The 21039-nt window shown below is 38.6% G+C and overlaps 2 protein-coding genes and 1 non-coding gene across 3 annotated transcripts; all 3 read left to right on the top strand.

The window, feature by feature from the left end:
* Positions 1-85: 85 nt before the first annotated feature.
* LOC145469398 (serine/threonine-protein phosphatase 5-like) lies at positions 86-16068 on the top strand. The gene is made up of 16 exons (XM_081453102.1): positions 86-451; positions 2314-2483; positions 3435-3506; positions 4354-4498; positions 5580-5701; positions 6551-6616; positions 6910-7008; positions 7710-7815; positions 8342-8406; positions 8787-8864; positions 9327-9414; positions 10125-10165; positions 10367-10451; positions 11536-11629; positions 14468-14546; positions 14983-16068. The coding sequence occupies exons 1-16, from the start codon at positions 364-366 to the stop codon at positions 15046-15048; spliced, it is 1464 nt and encodes a 487-aa protein (XP_081309228.1). The 5' UTR covers positions 86-363; the 3' UTR covers positions 15049-16068.
* On the top strand, positions 4996-5127 carry LOC145470893 (small Cajal body-specific RNA 8). Its single transcript, XR_014042543.1, has one exon.
* Positions 16069-16167: 99 nt separating the features above from the next.
* On the top strand, positions 16168-20958 carry LOC145469405 (protein phosphatase 1 regulatory subunit 27-like). The gene has a single exon (XM_081453112.1). The coding sequence runs from the start codon at positions 18382-18384 to the stop codon at positions 18847-18849; it is 468 nt and encodes a 155-aa protein (XP_081309238.1). The 5' UTR covers positions 16168-18381; the 3' UTR covers positions 18850-20958.
* Positions 20959-21039: the final 81 nt, after the last annotated feature.

The following is a 21039-nucleotide window of genomic DNA, read 5'->3' as shown; positions in this document are numbered from 1 at the left end:
CCTGAAGGGCCACTTGGCTCATTGTATGCAGACTTGTAGCAAAGGTCTCTAATTCAGAAATATTAATTCACAAATGATGTTTAATCAGAAGTGTCTATATATAACAGTTGAATATAAATTATGTTAAAAATACCTCTGAACACCTCTACAGCAGCAGCTCTGAGGCAGAATTTACTAACCACTTCAGAGAGTCTTCAATATGATTCTAAGTGATAAGTGAAGGTAAATTTTTCACTCGAGCAAAATGCCTCACAAGACGCCCCACACTACTGGGTTGAGGAGGTGAACAATGCCTCTCCTTCCATGTCTGCTCTCCCTGCTTCGTTTTAGGAGAGGGACCTGGACCTGACAGTGAGGTAAAAAATGGCGGACGAGAAGGCTAATGGCGAACTGACAGAGGACGAATTGAAGGCTGATGAATACAAACTAGAGGCAAACAAGCACTTTAAAGGTAGGTTTTCAATAACTAAGACACTTCTTTAGTTTGCGATCTGGAGAATTCATAAAATATACTCTCGTCGATCCGAGAAATATGCATACTTGAAAAGGCATGATTTCACTTTTCCATTCTGCATTCTCGCCGGCCGGCCGGCGTTTAAAAATAGTTATGTTGGCTTCTTGTTTTCTATCTTGATCAGTAATCTTACATGTATGTATCATCGTTAAAAGAAGAACTTCAGGTATAAAATTAATATGAGGATTAGATAAGGTTGTTCGTCTCAATTAATCGTATTCTACTTGATCTTTGCGTGTTTGCCTGTCTGTCTGCTTCAATTTGCGCCATAAGAAGAGCGTAATATATAACTTCTTAGGTATCTAGAGTTTCCGCTTGAATTACAAAGGTTATTATGTAAGGAAAAGTTATATAGATCTTAACCTCGAGTCTGATAATTTACAAATCAAAAACTTAACGTTAACTTGAAAATATTTGAGCTAAAATTTCAAGATGCTCCAAATACTTGGTCAGTGTAGCTGTGCCCCCTCTTCCCTCTGAACTCCCAGCCAGATTTTCATCAAATAACCCAATCAGTTATTATGCAGGTGTACATTTAGGTAAGAAATATCTAATAAGTAGCTTTTACTTTTTAATATTAGATTTCAGATTTTCAGATTTTTATTAATTGACACTATTTACAGACATATTTCACTATCGCACACTATTACAAAAAATTCATTAATTAAAATAAGGAAAATATAATAATAATAAAACCAAGACAAAATGTGCTCAGTGACCAAAGAAGCATATGCTATCGTGTTGGTCACTGACACGTTCAAAAATAAAAGACAAGACACATCAATTAATAGAAACAATGCAATAAAGGAAGTAAAATGTGAATAACAAAAGTATTCAAAATAAACAAGTTAAATGAATAAATCATAATGCTGAAGAGTAATATTGAGTATTTAAAAGGTATAGTTTATATTCTTATAAAAGGAAGTGTAAGGCAGTTTTTTAAATTCTGTTGGAATAATTTCCCAAAGTTTTGATGTAACAAAAGAGAAAGTAGAGGACCCATAGTTATTATTTACTTTTGGCCTATGAAAATTCAAATTCGCAGCAAATCTTGTGTTGTAGGTATGGACTTCAGATGCCTGAGTAAGGGTTCTATGGAATATAGTTGGAATGTTTGTTGAGTCATTTAAAATTTTATGAGTAAATAGAGCCAATTTTAATTATAATATATTTGAAATGCACTTCAGTGAGACCTGTCAACCAGCGTATTAAGGTAAGGTAAAGTCTGCATACAAGCTAAGTGACCCATCAGACCAGAGCTTATTCCAGTTTCTGTAACACGAAGCAACTAGAAGTATTTCCACTCCTCCCTGGATGGGATGCTAGCCCATCGCAGGGTTACATTTGTACCTCCATCATCAAGTTCGCCGGTACCCATTTATACACCTGGGTGGAGAGAGGCGCTGTGAGGGTAAATTGCCTTGCCCAAGAACACAACGCAATGTCCCCAGCCAGGGCTCGAACCCCGACTGCTCAATCCAGAGACGTGTGTCACTATTAAGTTACAAACTGAGAATGATGGAAATTTATTTTGATGTCTGGGAGAATCTGTTATTAAAGTTGCACTAATCTGCCCTGAAACTGCAATAACTTTCCAGTGGATGCTGGTCAAAACCTGGAGTCCCTGGTGCAACTAGTAGGCTTGGCAAAAGTCGTCATCATTATCACTTCATCTCATCATGCTAATTGGTATATAAGGCCGTCTTGGCAGTATAACAGTTTTTATTTAACTCAACAAAAGTTATTTTCAAAGTCATCTAAACTGAAAATTTGTTTCATAATTTATGTTTGATACATAGAGGGACATTACGATGAAGCCGTTAGTCTCTATTCGAAGGCCATAGAGTTGAATCCCAAAGTACCAGCATACTATGGTAACAGGAGCTTTTGCTACATTAAGACTGAATACTATGGCTATGCCCTCGAAGATGCCAACAAGGCCATTGAACTGGACAAGAAATATATTAAGGTAAGATCATGTTACTTTAGAACTCATTTAATATTTATGGTGTTTCTATCGAGCTAAAGAAGCACAAGTGGAAGTTTGGGAGAACAAGAATTGCTTTGGGAACATGAGCCCACAGGTCAGTGTTACTATAGATTTTTGAGTTCTCCAAAATTTCCACAAGTGTTTTGATAGAACACAGAGAACATGTTTTCTATTTCTTTAAGAAAATCCTGCGACAGAAAACAGAAAACAGCTTGTTTACTTTGATCATCAAAATGTAAATTTTCCTTGCTCATGCCATCATTATGTCAACAGCTTGTGCTAGTTTTGTGTTTCTATTGAGTTACAGAAACATGATTTTGAACTAATCAGTGTGCATATTTTCTCTGGGCTATTTCCTAATTAGCATTATTGCCTGATTGTGGCTGATGTCTACTCCATTCAGTGACTGATCAAAAAATCATTTGATCAAGCCACATTATGTCTGATTCAAACCATTCAAAATCCTGAGATTGCTAAAATGTGTTGTTCCAGCCCAGAAGAAATCCTATTCATACCCTCTCCTTCTCATGGAAAGTTTTTTATCTGAAACTCCCTCACCTCTGAAAATTTCAATTTAGCTTTTCACTTTCCTTGAAAAATATGGACTTTTAAACCCTCCACTAGCATTCCCTCAGAATTTTCATTGACCCTCCATAGGGTAGTCATGGATATTTTTTAGAACTGCATGTGCACAGTACTAAATAAATTTACATCTTCCGTAAGCAGCATTCTGGGGACTAGACAAAGTGTCCACTTAAGAGAGGTGTCCGCTTATGAGAGGTTAAAAATACAGTGTTTGTTTGTAGTGGCAACCATCACCAAGTGTCTGCTTACAGGAAGTCTTGGCCTAGAGGAGGTTGAACTTTAATACTAAAATCTATTTATTCCATCATTACTTGTTTGTTTTTTTTGTTGTTGTTGTTGTGTCAGGCGTACTACAGGAGAGCCTCGGCAAACATGGCTCTTGGAAAATTTAAACTTAGCCTCAAGGATTATGAAGTGGTAGGTGCAGTAGATATCAAGTTGATAATTCATGAGAGGCATGCTGCAAGGTGAACTAGTCTAATACATGTATATGGTAAAAAAAGACACCATGCACCTCTTAGAAGTCTTATAGTACGATTTCTTGAACCTGGCCACCTAGAAGAAAACTAAGCAATCAAACGGTAAACTGAGGACAATGGACTGGTAACTTCTTGTAACAGCAAGAAGTGGTCTGTTTGACATGAAAACATAAACACTATCAACTCTTCTGTGGTATATACATTCTTGGAGATTCAGTCCCTGATGGCTAATCATACACCCTGTAGATTATAAATCTTGCTTCAAAAATTTAGCCTGAAAATTCATTTTGCGACAATTAAACCGGAACTGTTGTTCAAAAAGTGTGCAAAATTTCGGGTTGAAAATAGTCAATCAACAAAATTAATGGCAAAGTTATGTGACAGGTTCGCAACACTTTACACTTCGTAGGTTTTTCAATTTTACTTAAGAACTATTGTTTGTATTCTTCAATGTTATTGGTTTATTTGAGAAAAAGATTGTTATCCCTTGTTCTCAAGTACTTAACAATTTGATAGTTAACTCTTTTTCAAGTGGCCTGGCTTGAGTAGTTGCACAGTGACAGGATTGGCCAAGAAAGCAATGCGTCTACAAACTACAGAAATAATTAACCTAGCCCTTAAAGCAATAGAGCTGCATGAAACAGGCAGCAAATGAATTTACAGGTTTTGAAAAGATGCATGGCTTCTTAAAAGATATCTCAAGTGCTTCAACCAACTATTAAAAACTATTAATAATAGTTTTACCATGGATAACATCAAAATTAATGATCTCTGTTCTCTTCTAGGTAAAGAAATTTCGACCAAAAGACAAAGATGCCATCCTTAAGTACACAGAGTGTGAGAAGATTGTACGAAGGCAAGCATTTGAGAAAGCCATCGCAGTAGATGATAAGAAATCTTTGGCTGACACTATAGATGTGGACTCCATGGGTTAGTGAAATCTTTGCATCAATATTGTCAAGAGAGTCCTGTCTTTTGAATTCATTGTACAATGTACTTGCCAGGCTCTTTGCTTAGTGCTGCCATGCAACCTTGTCAGTTATAAAAAAGCAAAATGATTGCTGGAAATGGAAACAGTGTGATGAAATTGGTAAAGTTGCCGATCGAGAGACCAGTGATGTGAAATGTAACTTTGGAAAAGAGAATTTTATAGAAATATTTTTCTAGATTGGAAAAGTTGCCATCTAGCAACTTTTTCAATGACAAGTTCACCAGCTGTTTGTCATAAAATCTCACTCTTTATCACTAATCTCACTCTTACACAACTGTTATGCTCTTTCCATCTCGGGCACTCATTTTATACTATTAATTACCAACATTATGATTAACAATGTCCCAGGAAACCATTTCACAAAGGGTCTTGAGACAATCAGATGACTCAAAATGGCCACTACAAAGTTGTGACAGGTGTTTTTGTTCATTGTTGTTGGGAGTTTGATACATGGCACAGAAAATTTCTTTGTGTGTTCATCACTAAATACTCCCTAAATAAATGTTGCTCTCTGATGACTGTATGATGCTCAAGAACAGCCATATGGACAGATACGGAGCACACAGGTTCTACAGTGTACCCCAGAAAATTGTGTACTGCAAATGCGTGGGAGGCATGTGGGGTAAATTTTTGTTTGATGCAGGACTCCGTATTGAGCTACAGGGCACAAGGAAAACACCAAGTTTTCGGGTCTGCCCATTGGGCAGGCTCTTTTGATGTACTAGCTCGAACATTGTTCTCACTAGGGTAGCCTCTTTTTACAGTACTCCATTACAGTAATTCTGAAATCTTGATTTACTCACTCAAGAATTTTCCCAAAAAAAATTAAGTTGCCCATCTGACTGAATTGACTAGCTGGAATGGACAATCCATTAGGCCATGGCTATTGGACCAAAATTTCACACTGCAATTCAGAGTCCAGTGTCAAACTAAACTTTAGTCCACAAATTTTCAAGGTTTCTCTTTGTTGTTAATACTTTATAAATTTTGTTTATGATGTAATTGCTTAACTTACCTTAGTTGTTGAAGATGAGTATGATGGTCCAAGACTGAGTGAAGATGGAATCACAAAAGAATTTGTAGAGGAGTTAATTGAAAGATTTCAAGATCAAAAGAAGATACACAAGAAGTATGCTTACAAGGTAAATAACCTGTCTTTGGTTTTTGCCAGTTTTCTTCTCATTCCCATGTTTTGGACTCAAAGTTTTAGTTCTGTGATCTAGTGTTGTTAGTAATTTTTTTCATTGATATACATGTCTGGAGTTTATTGTTCTCCCGGCTTGGAAGAGCCTGGGCATGACAGTAGCCTTGTGTATGTTCAGCTGTAAAATGGACAAGTACAAACCATCCAGTTATTTTCCTCAGACAGGCACTTTGGACTTAAAGTGTCTCACTGCCAATGAACACTACCACAACACTTGATTAATTTAAACCAGTAAGAATTGGAGAAAATTTAGTGGTGAACTGTAATCAATGATAGACTACAAGTGCACATTTTGCCCTTGAAATGCAAATTCAATCTTTTATTTTTGGTCTCCAACAATTTTATCTAAGACTGTGAGGATTCACTTGGTGTCCAAGTTATGTTGTCCTCTAAAACAATCACCACAAAATTTGAAGAAGAGATCATTCTTTTGAAGGAATTATGCACTCACATGGACATTATCTTCATCTGAGAAACTCAGATGAAGATCACTGTTTTTGTAATGCGGCATTACATTATGGGAGTAATTAAGGAAGATGAACCTCCTGTGATACGTACTCTGATGGCACTGTAATATTAGAATATTAGAATAGGGGCATTTATTAAAATGGTGGCACTCATTGGAATAGGGGCAGTTATTAATAAAAACACATTTGAAGGGGGGCACTTATTTGAAAGGGTGCACTTATTGGAAGGAGGGCGCTAAATCAAATAATTACAGTACTCAGTCTATTACTTGTTATGGATCAGTGAAATAGTCTCTAATAACAGTGTGTTTCATTTTCAGATTTTAGTAGAAGTAAAAAAGCAATTAGAGAAGCAGCCGTCAATGGTTGAAATTTCAGTTCCCGAGGTAATCAATTGCTACAAATTATTGTAACACAAAATGAATTTTAATTTCATTCAATTTAATTAGCTGTGGGTGAATTAACCAAAGACAAAAGTTTGAGTATTTGCTAAAACTGCGTTATGTATAGGAAATCAGGAAATCAATAATAAAGTATAATTTGTATGAAAGGCCTAGTAAGTTTTATTTCTCTTGAGATTTCAATCAGATCCCACAACAACAAGCATTAACTTAGAGATATGATTGACGACTATAATTTTTTTTAGAAATAAATTGACTGTGTTTATTTTGTTTTACAGAATGGAACATTCACAGTGTGTGGTGACATACATGGACAGTTTTATGATCTATTAAATATTTTCCGTCTTAATGGACATCCATCCCCTGAAAATCCATATGTATCCTTTAATAATATTTTGAAAACTGTTTTTGTAATCCGATCTGTTGCAACAAATCATCTACTTTTCTATCCAAATCGACAGGAAAATAGGATGGAAAACTCTTCTCAAATGGATGATTCTCTTAACTTCATACTGGGGGTGAAAATCAGGATGAGTTTCAGTCAAGATTTTAAGACATTTAGCTGTCCTTGAATTCATATTAGACCGTATTCTGTCAAACAGAATTCCATCTGTGACTAGTTTCCCATCTTTAAATATAAATTTGGCTATTATCATCATTATTTCACGAACAGCATTCCTGCCATGTGTGTCCTGAAGTTTGCTGGTGGTGCATGTGATCGGTGCGCCGAAAGACAGCATTCTTATGTCAAGGACAGCCTGGGAATAGGCTCTCAGCACCTTAAGTGAAGGACAGATTGAAGAGGCAAGGGAGGGGAGGGAGGGGAGAGAGGGGGAATGGTTCAGAGTGGGAGAAGGCTAGTTGAGCAACCTCTGAAATTTGGGAAGGCCTTTTATGAAATCTTTGTTTCATATTAGAGGATGGGTTTAAAATAATATTATAGAACTGGCATTATCAAGAACACAATTCCAAAAACATAATTTCTGATTAGTTTTAATACAACATTAAATGTTGCAAATTTTGCCTGCAATACTTTCTTTTCATTTGTGACAGTTATCTCTCCTCAATGGAGCTTTAGCTATTTAATGGAGACTTTGTAGATAGAGGATCATTTTCTTGTGAAGTAATTTTTACACTTTTCAGTTTTAAACTCTTGTATCCAGATCATTTTTTTATGTCACGAGGTAAGAATACATAGCTCTCTGCACGTTTTGTGAGCCTGTAATAAAAGATTATCAACCTCCCTCAAGCTCTCCCCAGTTTAGCCCTAATATTTTTGGGACTCACTGAGGTCTAAGTACCCAATGGTGTCACCTTGAGGGTTCACATATAAGATCCCTTTTGATATCAGCTGCTATCGCTTCTTCACCAGGATCTAAATTAACCTATTGACACCTGGTGCTTTTTGGCAAAAACACGTTTGTTAGACATTTTTTTACATTTTCAGCATTGATGTGAGCTAAATTAACTCCCAAGGTTCTCAAAAAGGCATTTGCAACATCAACGTATGCCTTTCTTTGCACTAGCATCGCGTTTTAGGAGGTTTTTGCTCGGAGATTTGAGATTTCTTGTTAAAATTATTTTTGTTCAAGTTGTTGTTTCCCTGGCAAGTTAGTGAGTTTTGACCCACGACACGTGACACTTTTTCCTCCAATCGGAAAACGTGTTTGAGTTGGGAGGTATAACAAAACAATTTGTTTTATTTCACAGGTAATCATGAAAGCATCTACATGAATCAAATGTATGGATTTGAAGGAGAAGTGAAAACAAAATATCCTTTTGTACAGGTCACCTGCTTTAACTGGCATGCAAATTCTCCCAAACATATAAGAACTCTAGGAATTTATTTTCCAATGTAAACGAGACTGCTTTCTATAGGGTAGCGATTTTCCATTACTTCATACTTTTTTTCTCTTTTTGTCAGTCTCTTGTGCATCTAATAATATTTTAGGCTTGATTTCCACCACGCTCGCGAGTCTGGTGTACGTTGCTCCCTGAGAAGAGCCTTTAGGGGAGGAGCGCAGGCTCCTTTCCTGAAGAGTGGCTGGTAATCGAGCCTTAATATATTTCTCCTTTATGCCAGAATGTTTCAGCCCCTTGTAGAGATTCAGTTGTCCATGAAACTGTGCATTAATCTTAACGCTGCATCACATATACTACAGACATGGCTGACCTTTTCACTGAGGTCTATAACTGGCTACCACTTTGTCATCTAATAAACAAAAAAGTGCTGGTAAGACTTTTGATAACAACTGCAATCGTGAAAATACTGCTTAATAGCTTTCATTTGAATGGTCACACACTAGGGTTTAATCCACAGACTTAAAAGTTAGAACGACCTTGTACAGCATAATAAACAGTACCACACTGATAAAAGTACTGCTCAATAGCTTTCATTTGAATGGTCACTCACTAAGGTTTTATCCACAGACTTAAATGTTAGAACAACCTTGCACAGCATAATAAACAGTACCACATGAAAGTACCGCTCAATAGCTTTCATTTGAATTGTCACACACTGGGGTTTCATCCACAGACTTGAAAAACATAACAAGTACTAGCGCAAATTCCTGAGTTGCAACAAAAACATGCTTTAGATATTTTTATTACATCGCTGCCAGAGTATGAAAGATGTTATTCAGATTATTATTCTCGTCCAGTCAGTCTGCTAAGCATTATCCTCCACAAATTTCAGGTCATGCACGGTGGTTTGTTTCAAAGAGATGACGTGAAATTGGATGAACTTAGAACAATAGACAGAAACAGACAACCTGGAGAGGAAGGTCAGTAACCACAGCAAGTGTTTACCAGTATCTTACTTTGTATCACTGCGGATGGAATTTATGAAGAATTTTAATCATAACGGTCCTTACTGCAAACGTTTACGAGCCTTGTAAAGGTTTGAGTCTTTTTGGGGGGACAACATTGAAGCACGCCAACAAAGACTGTGGTGGAAGTACTAAGGGGTGGACCATTTGACTTTTGAGGGGTTGTGTGGGTGATTTGGTATAGGCAGGAATTTTTTTTATCTCTTTCATGCACTAGAAATTTTTTTATCGGAACGTGTGTATGCATAATAATCTTTTCCATGTAACGTGCTTTTCTTGGCTCACTGAACGTGCGTGAAATTATTTTTCGGCAATGTTCGTTTGCATGAATGTTGTGGTGCAAGTATGCTTGCAGGACATTTTATTCAAAATCACCCCTCCTTCCACCTCAAAAGTGTTATTGTCCACCCCTAAATACCGGTATCGTTTCTCTCACGGCATTCATATGACAGATAGTTTTGATTGACAGGGAAAACTGTGTGAAAACCAAGTTATTGTACGTTCCACGTTTGATTAAAAAAGCCGTGGCTTATACCGAGTTTAAATCAACACCCAATCACGTCAAGCTGTGATTTATTTTCACCCTAATGACACAGGTTAGCTACGGATGGTTTTACAGAGTCCTTGGGTAGAACTAAATTTAATTCCCGCCGTTCTTCTTTCAGGTCTGATGTGTGAATTGTTATGGTCTGATCCACAACCTCAAGTATGACTGATTCTCTTTTTCTTCTTCTTCAGCTTAGCGAAATCGTGTCGTGAATTATTATACCTTTTTTTTTCGTTTCACTATCATACTTGTAAGTTTGCTCGCCTGTAAGCTGATGGACCTATCATTTTTATCAGAAAAGTTTTTTCCTTTATATTTACTTGATGACTGAGTGATAAATAACCGTATCATTCCTTACAGCCTGGTCGTTCGGCAAGTAAGCGTGGAGTGGGCGTGCAGTTTGGCCCAGATGTCACAAAGGAATTTTGTGAAAATAACGATCTAGGTGAGTTTTGTTGGACATTAGGCAGCTGGGCCCTGATTGGTTTAAAATCATGTTTCTGGAACGCTTTTCACTGAATGTCGTAAAACCAAAACCAAAATAATCACTCTAGCGAATCACAAAGGACACAGACAATACAATGAACCAATCAAAACTCGAAGTAATTACATGTAGCTGACGCAAAGCGCGGGAAAACGCGTGCGACCGAGTTACGATTGGTTTTGGTTTTACCTCTGATTGGATGAAAAAGTGGCGCGAATTTTTCAAGCCAGTCGTGTAGCGTAGTGATACAAAACCAATTACTTTTCGATACTCAAGTGAAAACTGCTCAATAACTCGATAGAAACGCAGAACTAGCAGGAGCTGTTGGCGTAATGATGTCGCAAGCATGGAGAATTTATATAATTCAGATGATCAAAGTAAACAAGTGTTTTTTTCGTTGCGGAATTTTCTAAAAGAAACAGAAAACATGTACCGTGTTTATATCGAGTTTTAGTATATATCTACTGTCTACTAGCGTTCTATCACGAATGCCGTTCTCCGATTGGCTACGCTACGTATTATCTATTCTGTGATAGCTGGTGAGTAGCTTCGCAGTGTGCCCTTGTTAACAAAATGACGACCGCTTCTTGGCGTTTTCGAAGTGTCTGTGAAGAGGATTTAGATAAAGTTTTGAACGACTAGTAGATTTATACAACAATTAGATTATGCGCTCTCGATTTCTATGCATGATAGTTGACGAGGGCGCAGCCCGAGTCAACTATCACGCGATGCGCCCGAATCAACTATCACGCATAGAAATCGAGAGCGAATAATCTAATTGTTTAACAGAAACACGAATGGAAGTCTTTTTTTTTAAGCTCTTGTTCCCACAGCATTTCTCTTTCTCCCAAACTTTCACTCGTGAGCTAGGGTCTACCGAGAAACGACTCCAGCTTAGTGATCAGAACGGGACGTGAACCCGCGACTACCGGATTTCAAGTCCAGCGCCCTAAGCACTCAGCCACGTTGCCCCGAATTATGGCTTGACAATCTTTCTTTTTATTCAGTTATTTATCTGTTCATATTCTTATTTTTTATATTGCAGAATACATTATCAGGAGTCATGAAGTGAAACCAGAGGGTTATGAAGTAGCACATGATGGGAGGTGCATTACGGTCTTCTCTGCTCCGAATTACTGGTTAGTTATTTGTATTGCCTGCCACAGTGCCCCCGGGCCCCCACCCCACCCATGGTTTAGAAATAGACCATTTCACAGTCGTCTGCTCAGTGACCTGGCCTTTGAATGGCAGCGAGGCTGGAGTTGACCTTGTTTTGATACAGACCTCACTGCTTTTGTTGTGTAAAACAGGTTGTTCTTATGCTAACTAGGTGCATTTACATGACAAAAGCAGTGAGGTCTGTATCAAAACAAGGTCAACTCCAGCCTCACTGCCATTCAAAGGCCAGGTCACTGAGCAGACAAGCGTAAAATGGTCTGTTTCCTGGAAAAGTTACCAGAAAATCCGGAAAGTGTTGAATTTCCGACAAGAGAACTATTCAAACGATAATAAATTCCGGATGGAAAGTCAAATGGAATGGAAATATCTGGTGAGAAATTTCCTAAAATTTTCGGTATACCTCGCGAGGTTGTCTTTCCGGAAATTCCGAAAAATGCTGTTCCATTCACCACTGGAAATTTCCGGAAATTCAAACAGTAGTTACACGGGCATCCGTGAAGTGTCTGATTGGTTGAGCAACAACCAATCAGAATGCTTACTTTTCTTCGATTGGCGCGACACTAGCAGCGCAGTTACCGGTACTTCAAACTGAAGCAGACACAGACATCGACCCAACAGGCAGACCAATCTTAGATGTCATCAGAATACAAGAAAGTACTGTTAAAAATAAAATATCGAATTTAAAAACGAACAAGGCAACCGGCCCAGATGACATCGCACCGAGGTTAATTAAACTGCTTGGAGAAACTGTGGTACCCCCATTGACATCTCTGTTTAATTTAAACTTCAAGACAGGCGTCGTCTTCCAGGAGTGGAAAACGGCAAAGTTAACGATAGTACATAAAAAAGACGTACTCTCTCCAGTTTCGCTCGCATCAAGAGACCAAGATGGCAGCCAGTCGAACTCAACGATCGACATCTACGATCTCACGGAAAAATAGGGGACTGCGAACAGTCTAAAACTAGACATAACTTTTAACATACTTCACACGTCCTCTCTCTATTCTTAGCATACCAAGCAAGATTCTGGAATCATGTGTCAACGATACAATTATAGACCACGTGCTGAACTTTAATCGTCTGGTAACAGATAATCAGTGGGCATATCGAAAGGGCTACTCCACCGAGTTCCTCCTTGTCCACCTGACAGAAACTTGGAGAGATGCGATAGACTCAGGTCTTGTGGTGGGTGCTGCATTTGTCGACTTTAAGAAAACCTTTGACTGTGTAGATCAAGACATCCTATTAAACAAGCTTCAATGTCAATTTGGAATACGTGGCCTCTTACTAGATTGGCTGACGAGTTACCTTACATCTAGGCTGCAGTACACGGCCCTAAACGGGCAACCATCCAGATTCTGCTCGGTGGCTTCCGGTGTCCCACAAGGAAGTGTCCTGGGTCCCACTCCATTTGTTCTCTAGACAAGCGATCTCGTGGGGTCAGTTCAGTCTGGGACCATCCATATGTACGCTGATGATACGACCATCTACTGCATAGGGAAGAGCATAGACGAGGTCGCTGCTGCGCTGAATCAATCCCTTACCGAGTTGTATGCGCGGTGTGTGAGAAATAAGCTGACCCCGCACCCGAAAAAATCCGAATACATGCTAATCCACGGAGGATCCTTTACAGGCCCCCACCCACCCATATACCTTGGAAACAACATTCTGGAACGGGTCACACAAAGTCGACTCTTGGGTGTCGATATTGACGATAAATTGAACTGGTCAGCACATATTAAGGGACCAAAGAAGAGCTTCGTCAACAAATTGAGTCTCATAAAGAAGAGCAGATTTTTACCTAAGCAAGATCTCTTAAACCTATATTTCAAAGTTCTAATCCCTGCAGTCACGTACGGTATATCCGTATGGGGAGGCACGAATCGCTCAGATGACTTCGACTCACTCGAAAGACTACACTCCAGAGCAGCAAGGCTTATTTTCTATTTTCCTAAAGACCTACCATCGGTTGAAGCCCTCACCAGGACCAAATGGGACACTCTAAGAACCTATTATAAGAACTCCATTCTGAAACTAATTTATAAAATGTACTACAATGATTAACCACCCTGTATGACTGCACATATTGCGAAATCACAATCCTCCTATAATCTAAGAAACAGCCTTAAGCTGGAAATCCCTCATTTTAAATCAAATATCAAGAAATCCTCCGTAACTTACAGAGGTACAATTCTGTGGAATTTTCTACTGATTGGATGCCGAATGGCGAACAGTGTAAACAGCTTCTCTAAGATGATCAATAATCTTACTTTGGTCAGGGACATAAGCTTTGCGAATATATACTGCAGAAGATGACTCGACTGCCCATTGGTATACGTTTATTAGTCACATAATGTTAATAATTAGGTAATTATTGTTAGCTACAAATTTTTATGTAAACTAGATTACATCTTACATTGTAATTTTTTTTTTTAATTCTTATTTTGTAATTATTCTTTATTGTTTATTTATACACGACCCCACAAGCTGTAAGCTTAATTACTTATCGTGTTTAAATAAAGGTTACTTACTTACTTACTTACGGAGGCGCTACACGGATCCCCGTAGATCTACGTCATAACTTTGCAGTATCAAGATGAAATTTTGAGTTGAATCTCAGGAAAACATTTCTAGTATTTGTCGCTGTCAGAAGAAGCCAAATGTTTCAAATACACCGTCCGTAATCCATCTCAATCCCTCCCAATCTTAACCAGCCTTGTACCTTTTTGGTTTGTTATTATCCTTTGCGTGTTTTAGTACTTCCTAAGTGAACTTTTAATTTTCGCCTCATCTTGTAGTGACCAGATGGGAAACAAAGGAGCGTTCATCACCATGGGAATGGACATGAAACCCAATTACACAACCTATGACGCTGTGGTGAGTTTTTCCTAACGTCAAAAAAAAACGTTGTAATTACACTAGGGCTGTAGGTGTAGAGGCGCGGTGTCTTCATGGTTAGTGCGCTCGCTTCTGGATCGAACGGTCCGGGTCTAAGCCCTGGCCAGGGACATTGTGTTGTGTTCTTGGGCAAGACACTTTACTCTCACAGTGCCTCTCTCCACCCAGGTGTATAAATGGGTACCGGCAAATTTAATGCTGGGGGTAACCCTGCGATTGACTAGCATTCCATCCAGGGGGGAGTAGAAATACTACTAGTCGCTTCAGGCTACTGAAACTGGAGATAAGCGCCGGCCTGATGGGACACTTGGCTCCTATGTTGACTCACTTTAGACGTAAGACAAAGCAAGTCAACATACGAAGACAAACGCACATAACTTAAAAAAATATATATTTTCTATTGTTCTGTTCTCAGCCTCACCCCGACGTAAAACCTATGACGTACGCAAACTCATTGATGCCCATGTTTGACTTCATGTAACACGCACGATGGTTCCAGCATGCAGCGCGATGGCGGATACCCTTCCGAAAGCCATTATTCCAGATGCTTGCCATGACAACCAAATGACGTATACTGCATAATTCTCTTTGGGTACCAGACTCAAGCTGGCCCGTTTAGTTCCCTGTCGTAAACGGGAGTTCAGAGAGTTTATAATTTATTGAAATCAATTGTACAGGCCATTTACATCAATGGACACCCTGTGACTGTTATATTAAGCCTCGAGTTAGTTTGTGAACCAGACTTTCAAATTTGTGATAACATGAACATAACAAATTATACACATGCCGAGCAAGTCTTTTGTACTAAAAAGATGTAAAGATATTTCCTATTCCATCTTTGGAGTGATACTTTCTATCGTTACATTTCCAAACTTAAAATATAAATTCTTCTTCTTTTATAATCTCATTGCAAGACGGTGACGTTAATGCCTTTCCTAGGAAAAAGCGAAAATACTCCTTCAGTTAAGTGAGTCCGAGTTCACGTGAACTGATTATCCATCAGTTAACAGCCAAACCAATGCACGAGCCAGGAACTTTTTTTAAATACATTAAACAAAGCGCACTTGGCGCCAGCAATAGCCTAGCCTGTGTGGCTTGGAGCTTTTCCCGCACTGTGACTGCGCGCAAATTGGAGCGAGAGCAAAAAAAAAAAAAAAATCGACGATTAATCTGCTCTTTTTTCAATTCGTGCGCGGCCAAAATGCGGAAAAAGCGTTGAGTAAGGGAACACTTCTTGCGCAGGCTAGCAATAGACATATCAGAAATTCATTATCAGCACTGTACACTTCGGAAGTTATTTACACCATGTGCCGCATCGTTCAGCTATAGCTCGGTATTAGCTGTCAGCTGTGAAAGTTGTAGTTTGGTTTTCGATCGGTTTGGTCACGTATTCTCTGAATAGTCTGTAGACTATTTATTCAACAGCGCAGTCAGTTAAATTATCGGGTGGTGGGATTTTTGGAAGACTTATGCATGAAAATAAAGTAACTTCTTTACGCCTTGTATGTTAAATGCGTGTATGATAATAATGGAAAGAAATCACACGTTCTCTCAATTGATTGTTGTGGCTTTATCATTCAGCGAACCAAGTACTTGGAAATTGTTGGAGCAATGTCATATAATTTTCATGGGGGGTGGGGGATGGTAACCTCAGCTGGATCAGAGTCCCATTCGCCCTGATGAAGTTATCAAGGTAGCTAGTCCACAGTCCTCTCTCTTGACTCTCTACAGTCGAACGTCTCTAATACGGACACCGAAGGGACAGAGCGAAGTGTCCGTATTAGAGAGGTGTCCGTATCGGAGAGGACACTAAGATGACGTCACTTTTTAAGTGTTCACTGACAGTTTAGAGTGTTCAGTAACTAAAATCAGGCCCAAAAGTGAGTGTCTTGTGAATTTCTGAATTTAAATTGATTAACTTTATTGTACAATGTATTGTATTTGCATTTGTAAATGCAAGTTTTGAAAACTAATATTTTGACATGTTCTGGTATTGGTATCAATTAGTGTCAATGTTTGTGTAACCACTGACAGGAAATGGTACATACTGCAAATTATCGACACCTGGTCCCCGGAGTGTCCGTGATTAAGAGGTTAAATTTGTATGAATTTGCTCCTCAGGGCCGAGATTTAGTGTCGGTTGTCCGTTTTAGAGAGGGCCCGTATTATAGAGGTTTTATAGAGGAAATGTGTGAGAATTTTGTCGGTACATAGGAAACTGTCCGTGTTAGCGAGGTGTCCTTGTTAGAGCCGAGGTGTCCGTATTAGAGAGGTTTCCGAATGGGGAGGTTCGACTGTATTTGTAGGCGTGATCAGCGCGTGCTGCATGTAATCAAACACTTTGTTTCTTGTTCTGTCGAAGTGCACGCATGCGCAGTCAACACACGTGTAAGTAATTTTGCCCACAGCTCAACTAACGTGAAACAGTGCACGTGTTCAGCTGTATGCATGCTTGTTAGTTTCCATGGTAACGCATGTGCTAGGTTGATTGTTCAAACACCACTGATGTTGAAACGTTCATTCAGTTCTTCTCAAGATTGATCAACATACAATTTCTTCCTACAATATTAGTACATTGTTGAGGAGACGTGATGAGAATAAAGAAAATGATCAACTCAGGATGTATGTACCACATTCTCAGAATGGAAGCAAAATCTGATCCATTTATCTATTTTTTTTCCCAGACTAAGATTGAAAGCTAGCTGGTAGCTTGTCACAGATCGTCCCTTTGTCTGCGTAGCTAGTTTTCCGTTAAAGTGGTGTAAAACTGTTTACGTGGCTCTCTGTTGAGTATTCTGTTATCAGGGATTGAAGCATAAAATTCCAACAACTCTACTTCATTTGAGGTCAGAGATTACTTGCATAGTTTTCACTTCCGTAAGTGTCAGCCTTAGAACAAACAACGTTTGCGCGCTGTGACAAAATGTATTCATCCTATACTCGCAAAGAATGTTCATATTCTCGACCTCGAGACTTGACGGGGTTAAGCCTCTTATTAGTGTTTTAATATTGATCGCAAAGGTGTCATTGTTAAGGCTATCAGCTCTGCACATCGCCGATGAAACTAATCTCTTTCGCACTTGAAAAAATCCCATTTACGTAATGGCAAATTACACTAAGACGTAAGAAAAGCGGATTTGTTTTACTCGTGTAATTCAGCTCTGGTTTAATTTTGTTTAGTTAGCCGGTCTTAAAATAAAGATTGACGATAAAAGACGCAGATAGAGCTCTGGCAAGATTAAATTAAAAAAATATGTCATGTTTGAATTCGTCATTCTGAAATCAGCAGTTTTTGCCAACTCCGGAAAGCGAATGTAAATTTGCCGACGTAGAAATAGATTTGAAGTGCTTTTTGAAGTGTATTTCGTCCAACTGTAACATCTGTTATTTTTAGCTCTTTTTCGCTGTTCCGCTCTCAAAAAGATTTGGAAATTGCATTTTGTTTTCTGACACTTTGACGTCACACCCGTTGATTAAATCGTTGTTCGACTTTGATATTACGTAAGGAAATAATTTGTCAATCACGTATAATAGACTTTTGTAAACAGACTCCATAAACCAACCAATTAGCTTTCAGTTAGTGTTATAGTGTTTGGAAAAATATAATAAAAGAGTTCTACTGTCTTCCGTTCGAAAGTAAACTCTTCAGATATCGAATACAAAGTATTTTTCACCCCCGATCGGATAGACATACACAAACAGATTGCGAGTGCGACATTCAAGCGAGCCTGAAGAGGAAAGTAAAAGGCAAGTTCGGACAAAGAAACATTATATTTAAGTCATTTCTGCAATTCTTAGACAGGAGAGCTTTTTGATGCCAAGCCACACAGCCATTAAAGAGATCATGGATCGCAGAGTGAAATTCCCTCATGACTTAGTGTTTCACGACATGGTCAAAGATGGCGACCCTTCCGAGATGTGCCAGTTTTTGAAACGCCCCAGCGTGGATCCAGAACTGTTAGTAAACACAGAAGGCGGTAAAAGCAACCCGGCTTTTCATCAGCTTGTTAAGGACGGAAACTTAAAATGCATTCGAATGTTGGTCACCCTTGGAGCCGATGTGAACATGAAAGATGAAGAAGGTAGTACGTCGCTTCATCACAGCGTGCGAGCTGGTAACATTGCTGTAACGAAGTTTCTTCTCCGAAGCGGAGCGAATCCAGACATAAGCAACGCCAGTGGCGAATTCCCCGTCGATTTAACTGACGACTTTGACTTAATCGAGATGTTAGTGAAGTATTCGCCGGAGGAAAGAAGAAAGAGCTTGGCTCCTACCAAATAATTACGCCTAAAATCGGCCGAATGAATTTCTCAAATTGTTGGTTGTACCGAGAGAAACTTAGTTTAAAGCTATTTCTTTTGTTCCGTTTGAAGCGATACGTTTATCTATTCTCAGAAGTCTCTGAATACATGTGCTGCGAAGACCGCTTTTCAAAGGCAAGCTGAAAGGGAGCGAAATAACAACAAAGGCTGAGAAATATTTACTTTAATTCAAGCAAAAAGCAAGAAAAAAGACGTACTGCGTGAAGAACCTCGAACTTATTTCCCTCCTTTTGAGCTCACAGTTAAATTATTGTCGTTTGAAAACGTCAAGTTATTAAAGAGAGAACGGCCATCCTGAACCAGCCGCAATCTGGATGCGGCAGTTGTCCGGCAGCAATTATATGCAAAATATTGCGAAAATTTGTTTCAACAAATACATGTAAAATTAGGTATGCAATTGTAGTTTGTAAAATTAGCTGAAAAGCTAATGGTTCAAATATTTATTGTTTCTCAAAGCGAAGATTTTCAGTCCACGCTTTACAATCATGTAAGTCAATGGCCCCATATCTCTTTAGGTACTGTAAGTGTTCTTTTGAAAACGACTCACTGCCGGTCGCAGATTGAGCAACTTTGTAAATAGCGACTAGAGTCAACTAATGTGTAAAATGTTGAAGTGGAATTGTAGAGTCATAGTATGAAGCCATTCAATGTCGAAGTGAATTGAGCAGAATTAAAAAAAAAAGCCTCTAAAAAGCTCTTCGTGGAATGTTTATTGCTTCCTTTCCGACTGTTAAGCTTTTAACTTATTCAAGAGGTTCCTGTTTATCTGTAAAGTGTTCTTCGTTCAATGTACGTTAGTCGTTCACTTTGTAAAACTCATTTACCTCCTTCCTTGTCTTATCACTTCGAAATAAAAGAGTTTCACTTGAGTTTTATATCAACTAATATTTAGCGAAACTTTCTGTTCTACCTTTTCTAATTCGTTGACCGTGCTTTCTTGTAAAACAAAACAAATCAAAGACGCCTGATTAAGGGGAATAAATTCAGGACGTGATATTTAGTTTGCCAGACAAATTTCCGAGTGTACGTTTCCGGCCTTTCAAGGAAATCGAAAGCTGTTGCGCTCCAATTGCATTGGAAAAATAGACAAATACATGCCTTGTAAAACTTACAGCAGAGACCCTTGATGATTCAAACAACAGCTATTCACAATTCTATGGACAATACTCTGTCTGCTCCAGACAACTTCTCTTTGAGGAATGAACGAGTGACTGGTTAAGAGCTAGGTGTGAATCGAAACTTAAAGCTTGATCATTTTAACGAGAGATATCTCAGAACTTAGAGCAGCCTAATTTATTATTCAACCCTAAATGGTATTTTAATCCCAGCTTGGTGGTATTATTAAACTTGGAGCGTGAAGCCATTGAAGAAGTTGTTGATTAAACCATCAGTTTGCATACAGAGACGTCTAAGTGTGTTTGTGTTAAAGCATCTGGTATGAAACTCGGTGAGAGACGCATTTCCTGTCCAAAGTCGGTATCTTTTACATTCTTTTAAAATTCACATCAGTAAATAAACGTAACCAAAGAAACGCACAACTAATGCATCGCAAATACGTTTTTAAGCTGCAGTCTAAGGGTTCTATTCTAAGACAGTCTAATTAAATTTGGTGACGAACTCAAGAGACAGTGTAATAATCCATTCACTAATCCCTTTGTTGTTGAATTATCACACCTTATCAAGACTCCGCGTGCAGTAATGACTTAAGAGTGACGTAAGGAAGCCATTTGAGCGCCAAGTGTCATTAACCATTGTTTGCGATGTTTTGGACTTTGTGCTTTTAAGTTTCTCTTTGTTCTCTTCGATTCAGGGAGAAGCTCTATCATACGGGAAAACGATGCACTTGGCGATCTAGAAATCTAGAAAAGATGGAAACACTCAGCGAACGAGAACTAAATAGGAGAAATTTTTCAAAAAAACTTGAATTGGTCAACATGGCAGCCACTGAAAACAGGTCAAAAACACACGACAGTTTCAAGCTGTACGAGAGTAATTCCCACAACATATTTCATTTAACTCCTGTTGTCGTTTCGCAGTTGTTTGAAACGTAAACGAATTTTCTAAGTGCAGTTTGTCTGACAACGAAGAGAACAGTTTCTTTAGAGTTTACTTTTAGGAACAAGAGTTAACATCTATATCACTGACAATC

Source organism: Orbicella franksi, chromosome 15, assembly GCF_964199315.1.
Source record: "Orbicella franksi chromosome 15, jaOrbFran1.1, whole genome shotgun sequence".
NCBI classification, from domain to species: domain Eukaryota; kingdom Metazoa; phylum Cnidaria; class Anthozoa; order Scleractinia; family Merulinidae; genus Orbicella; species Orbicella franksi.
The sequence above is the reverse complement of the archived record's forward strand: the minus strand, read 5'-3'. Positions and strand labels throughout refer to the sequence as shown.